The sequence below is a fragment of the Balaenoptera ricei genome, chromosome 8 (assembly GCF_028023285.1).
Source record: "Balaenoptera ricei isolate mBalRic1 chromosome 8, mBalRic1.hap2, whole genome shotgun sequence".
NCBI lineage: Eukaryota > Metazoa > Chordata > Mammalia > Artiodactyla > Balaenopteridae > Balaenoptera > Balaenoptera ricei.
The window spans coordinates 78,821,243-78,827,849 of record NC_082646.1 but is presented as its reverse complement, the minus strand read 5'-3'; the positions used below and the strand labels follow the sequence as shown (position 1 = coordinate 78,827,849).

Here is a 6,607-nt window from a genome sequence, read left to right as displayed (position 1 = left end):
TGAGCCCCCGAGTGAAGCTTGGCTGAAAGCTCAGAGTAGTAGCTACACAGGAGCCACAGCTTTCCACAGACTTCTTCCTGAGCTTTCCTCCCTAGTCTCACTTCAGCACCTTGATGTTTGTGCACACTCCAATGTGTCCACACATGGAGACATTTCAGGAGAGCTAAATGGTACCTTCCTTCTGGCCCTCCAAAATCTCCCTCCCAGACCATTACTTCCCAGTTCCTTCCACAATTTCAAAAGGCCTATCTCTATAACAAATCCTCTATTCTACAATATTCACAGTACTTTTGCTGTCCTGATTATATCCTGTCTGAGAATCTATTTGCATTTTTAAAACTTAGAATGTGATGCATTTAATTTCTCACCAGTATGCAGTTTTATTTTCCTGAATATATTGGTAAAAGCAAATATTTAATCTTATCTCCTGTCTTTTAAAAAGTATTTTCTATAGTTATTTTATGTAATTATTTTCTTAACTACACAGGCTTAGGGCTCTGAGGGTGTAAGATTTCAATTACTTCTACACACTGCAGGATTAGAACAGTTTGACAAATTTGGAAATCCTGAGTCTACATATTTCTCTGATAGGTTGGAATGATAAATAAATGTTTGAGAGTTATTACAAAAAATACTTCTGGCTAGGGAATTTGTCATTTTTATGAAATTCTCATCATTCTTATAGCCCACCCCCCAAAGTAACCCTGAAGGTTTTTAAAGCTCCTCTCCCAGAAACTCTGTCCCTAGGGATATGGGATAGGACCAAGGGATATGCATATCTCACAAGTGGCCCAGACAATTCCAAGGAAGCTGGTTGTGGATTTCTTTTGGGGAAAGGTGGACCTAGAAAAAATTTTGGAAAATATCTCAACACACTATTTTTCTCCTTGGGCCTTTCTGTTCATTTTAATCACCTCTCAAAGTAGAAAAGATAAAAAGGCAAAACAACAAAAAATTACCACCTTCTCCATTTTTTCTGGACCATCTAGACTCTTTCTTCAAGGAATGTGCATCTCTAAATGGGACAAACATGTAATTTTGTGAATTAAACATGTTATACGTAATGCATTTTAATATTTCTAGACAACAAAAAATGACCTCAAAACCTCTTAGAACACTCAAATTCAGAAAAAGTATATCAATGTTTTACTGTAAGAATAAACTGAGCTCATGTCAAAATGTAGTTTAAAATTACTATTTTATTCATTGTGCATATTTGAATCTCTTGAGATTTATAAAATTTATGTATATGTAACTTAAGAGATACTTTTCCTGTGTACCTGCATACCACCCTCCTTGCAAAAAAAAATGGAAGAAAGAAAGAAAGAGAAGAAAAGAAAGCACTTGTTTTCTTGGTTAACACCATGGCACATAATCTTTCATAGGAAAGACACACCTAGTTGAACAGTTTTAGGAGAGGGAAGCAGGTATCTAACACACACTGAACCACGCTTTAATATTCTCCTGAATTTTTACATAATCCTGGAATAACTGACATACTTGAATTATTACACATAAAGTAGTGGAGTAAAATACCATCTAGAAAAAAAAAAATAACATAACAGCAACAGGGATTCATGTGAGCAGACATCTAAGCCTGACCAATGGTATTTCTTGCAATGCTATTTTCCTTAATAACATTCTTTGATGACATAATAACTGGTACGATTAAAAACAAAAGAGGTTCTTTCACAACAATATATTCACCTTTTGAATCAGTGGCACAAATTCCTCAGCCTCAACTGGAGTAATCAACAGAGACCCAGGGCTACACATGGCAGCTGACACTACAAAGTCACTTTGAAATCAAAGTTTTACTTTTGACATATAATAGTTTTCAACCTGAAATTTCTTTGGCTTTTCTCTCACCCTCATCAGATGGTTTGGGAAAGAGACATTCTTCTTAGTATCCACAGCTGCACAATGCACCTCACAACACCTCTCTCCCCATAGGAGCACACACAGGTTCATAAGGAGGGAACTCTTATCTCCTTCCTCTGTCCCTCCTCTTCTTTATTTTCTTCTTTCCTTTTTCTTTTCCTTGATAATTTGCTTGATGGCTTAGTTAAAAGAAGACTGTTAAAGTCAAGAGGAGTCACGAGAAGCAGCAAAAATAAGATAGCATTCCATTTAATTAAGACACCCCCCTCTTCTTGATGGGTTCCTCTAAAAGAAATGTTTTGAAATGGATTCTGCTTCTTTTGTGCAAAGAAAAACTGATGAAGGTGAAAATTTGAGATGACATTTGAAACGAGTTTTTTTTTTTTTTTTTTTTTTTGTACTACATATTATTTCAAATAAAGTCTCAAATGATTTCTGGAACATTTCTGAAAAAAATAACTATGGATTTGATTGAGTTATAAAAACATCTGCCATGCTGATAAATATCAACTTACACCTGGTAGTCAGGTGCTCAACTCAGCCCTCTTACAATAACTAATGGGTTTAACTAGACAAGACAAATCTGCCTGAATCGATTTGGCTTCGGATTTTGTTTATCAAGCTTTTAGGAAAGTGAGAGATACTTGTATTTCCTTTTAAGATGTGAGAAACTTCTTGGTAGAAAATTGAAATGTGAATAGAAAGTATTTGTCAGCATTTTAAAAGGAAAATATCTACCTATCATAGGAACTATTTACCTATCTTAAAAACTATTTCTTCCCTTGCTAGTTTCTCCGTACATCCTAGAAACCCGCCACTTGAGTTGTTTTGTTTTAAGATTGCAATGTACAGATAACCATGTGAATTAAACTTGTCTTTATTTATCTTGCAGTCTAGCTCTATAAACACTGTTAACCTATGAAAATTAAACCTTATATCTGAGAAACTGATTTCCATGCTCTTCCTTATTTTTATTAGCTCTCAGGAAGGAAGCAGTATGAGCTGTACAACATCATAGTAACAGAGTTTGCTTTAACAAGCAAAAATACTGCATCTGTGGCTAATTTCATAGTAACACTAACTGGTCCTCTCAAAGAAAATAATCTCCACATGTGAAATCATTCTTCAATAATGAGATCATTTCAAATTATGCAAAAATGTTCATAAAATCTACCCAGTGGATGATAAATTACTGCCAATACTGGGGTAACTGTCTCATGGTTTTATAATTTCATAATCCTCGGTTCTAAATGCTTAATACTGACCATTAGTTAATACTACCTGCCATACACTTAATACTGGCAATTCTATAAAATCGTATTAGGATCAAATAATGAAACACTACTTTTTAAAAAATCTTGTAATAAAGTTTCTTCTTTTGTGTGCAATTAAAAAACACTATTCTTTTGAAAATGAAGTGTAATTTGAAACTAGAGATTCAAATGTTATAAAATTAAACTACATCTCTCTATAGTGTTTAAAATATATATTAAGTATTTTTTAAGGGAAAGAAGAACAAGAACTGGGGTACATGTGCCACAGGCTTAAATATGAGAGAAATAATTCAACGAATATATTTTTTTTACTTGGCTATCAAATCCATCACCTCATTCTTACTTGGTTGATCCATATTTGGTGTTAAGCTCTGTGATTGATGTTAAACTAACAATTTCTCTAAAAGAAGCTCACACCTGAGATGTTACATCGCATCAAATCAACAGTACAACCACATCTTGTGGGGCAAAGGCATAGGAGCAAGGCACCGAGCATTGTACAGCAGTGCATCAATAGAAAAAATTGTAAACTCATTAGAAGATTTGAGACTGCTTTAAACGAGATAGAATTTCATAAACAACTTGTACCTAACCTATGCAAATAGTTAATGCTCAAACAGGCTTCATGATGCAAAATAGGTGTTGTGGAAGAAAAATTATTTTTAAAAATAATTCAATGATTTTTTAGATTGAAGTCAATAAATTAATCAATATACACTGTCTTGCATTCATTAAATACTAAGAAGGCACACTCACTTCTCTATGTCTTTCATTTACTTAAAGACCTGAAACAATCTAATACCTTCTTAATGCTGTTTCCCAGATAAGACAATCCAGTCTTAAAACTACTGTTTCTGAAATGTTATATTTAAAGAAATTAGTTGTTAGTCTTTTGCTGAAACCCAAATGTTCAGTCTCTTGAAAAATCAATTTTGTATTTACCTGGAAGGACTATCTGGAATTCTGATGGAAGTTTACCTTATTCAGGATGATTTTGGGAACAAACCCCTGCCATGATATTTACCCAATATTTTTAATATGTATGTTTTCTTATCTCATCTGATATTGGTTTTTCATCTGCATAGTCTAAAATGGCAGGATATATATATGGCTCAATAGACCTCTTCACTTCTTTTCTTTTTGTCCCAACACTTTTCTTGATGGGACAGAGATATAACACAACCCAATAGAATGAAGACCATGAAAATGTGCAGCTGCACTGGAAGGTGATGGGACAGCTCACATCCAGTGTTTAATTCTAAACTGCAACATCCCATGATCTTCCAATATTCTGATTTCACACATACATTTAACAATCATTTATAGAACCCCAGAAAACAATATCTGGGGAGGGCCCAGCCAATGAAGCAGACAAGTGGTATTCTTCCAGCCTCCACTAAGTTGGCCTCTATATGAGTGTACAAAAACTTTGAGTTAAGAAAAAAAGAAGAAAGGGTAAAATTGACACACAGCTTCTGGCCCCAAACCCAGGGAAAACTGTGAAGCCAGACAGGCAACCAGCGGCTTACTTGTTATGTTGATTAGGTTGCTGATTTAGCCAGATGTACTTTGTTTTCCTGAATAATGAGATGCTTGGCAAAATCACTAGAATTCATTCGCAAGTTCTCTTTTAGTTTGTTAAGCTCAAAGTCATGGAGAATCTTGACAGTCATTAACTTTTCTCGCTTGATTCTTTCCACGACATCTTTTGGAACATCAGGGATCATCCACGCCAACAAAAATTTCATTAGAAACACAACATGCTAGAGGAAACAAAAGAAAATCAGACACACTGCTAGAGTTGTCAAATGTTCAGCAGATGTTCGTACAAATTGTTTCATTCGTTCAACAAACTGTGCTCGATACAGTAGCTAGAAGGAAAAACAAAGAGATATAGTCCCTGTCCTGGAACTTTCCTACAAAGACCAACATTAAGCAAATATATACTAAAATATGTGATTACAGAGATTCCAGTTGAACGTGGTTATTGAATATACACTTCATCTATGCTTCCTCCTGAAAACCTAATAAAATATTTGTAAAGAAATTTAAAAATTGTATTGTTCACAAAGACACACAAAAAAGGGAGGAAACAGTGATAACAGACTTCGAGAGAGTGAAGAAAGCTGGCACTTAAATTTGCAGTTGGTGATACAGTGATGGTAGAGATCAAGACAAAAGCCAATTTTGTTTCAAATCATCAGAAAAGTTCAGAAAAGTTCAGAAAAGAATGTACTAAGGACTTTGAAGGTGTAGTGTGGGTGGAGTTAAAAATAAGAGGCTTATTTAAAAATTTGTATAAGGGGCAGATGAATTTTCAGAGCCTCTCTCTCAACCATGTTCAGGAACTACTTCTCTCCAACCCCACCCTGGCAGCAACTGAGTACCTTATTTTCTGCAGAAATTATATTTTCTGCAGAAATTAAGACAGAGAGCTGTGAACTCACAGGCAGCAGAGATGGTGAAAGATGGAGGTGTGGCACCATACTGAAAACAGGGCAACTCAATGCAATTCAGCATTCTGAACCATGAGATCTCTAGTCCCTCCTGCCTTTCTTGGCTCTCAACACAGTCATGAAATAGCTCAACAAACAGAAGGTTGGAGGATTTTTTCTCTGGGAAAAATAACTAATCAGAGAAGTTAGAATTATAGATATCAAAATTTTGTAGGTCTCAAATGAAAAGGCCCCTTTATCACCCTAGAGTGAAGCCCACCCAAGTGACGTTCTTCCTGTATGCACACAAAGCTTATAATCGGCTTTCTTTGCTTCACTCTTAAATATGAGCAGATTGCCAAGAACAACCAAATACGTAAGAAAGTCTCTAACGTGAAAGGGTAAGACTGAAGCACACGAATAGGAACTAAGAGGATACCTAGATAATGATGAGAGCAAGAGAACAGTAGAATAAAAAGACAAAGATATGAACCTGACTATTTATAGGAGAGAAAATAAATGATAATTATAATAGAATTTCAAAACAGTTGTAACATCTGAATAACAGAAGTCCCAGAAAGATAGAACAGAGAAAAGAAGGAAATTATCAAAGAAATAGTACAAGCAAATTTTCTCAACTTAAAGGGTAATTACATTTGCAGGTCAAAGGGGCTTAGTGAGTGTCCAGAACAATTAATATTAATAGTCCAACGTCACATGACTGTCTTGTGAAGTTTCATAAAAGAAGGACTAGTGAGAGAATCCTCAAAGCTTACTGATACATAAAAAAGTCATAAACAAAGAATGGGAAATTAGAATGGTATTGTACTTCATAGCAACACTAGAAGCTGACAGAAAATAGAGCAATGTCTTGGAAAATTTCAGGAATACCTAAAAAAAGTTGGTTCAAAAATTTTGAGGGAAAATGACTTTTAATAAAATTCTATACCAATTAATTATCTATGTGGAAAAAGAAGAAATTTTATATTCAAGTTCTCAAAAATTGTCCATTATTTT

At 34.7% G+C, this 6,607-nt stretch overlaps 1 protein-coding gene across 6 annotated transcripts in view; it reads right to left on the bottom strand.

Annotated features, from left to right (window-relative positions):
• Positions 1 to 1,181: 1,181 nt before the first annotated feature.
• ANO5 (anoctamin 5) overlaps positions 1,182 to 6,607 on the bottom strand; it is a 100,193-nt gene continuing 94,767 nt past the window's right edge. For all 6 annotated transcript variants that reach the window (XM_059931269.1, XM_059931270.1, XM_059931274.1 and 3 more), the window contains one exon: positions 1,182 to 4,918. In XM_059931269.1, the coding sequence (XP_059787252.1) occupies positions 4,697 to 4,918 (222 nt within the window). In that variant the 3' untranslated portion in view covers positions 1,182 to 4,696. The remainder of the gene's footprint in view (positions 4,919 to 6,607) is intronic.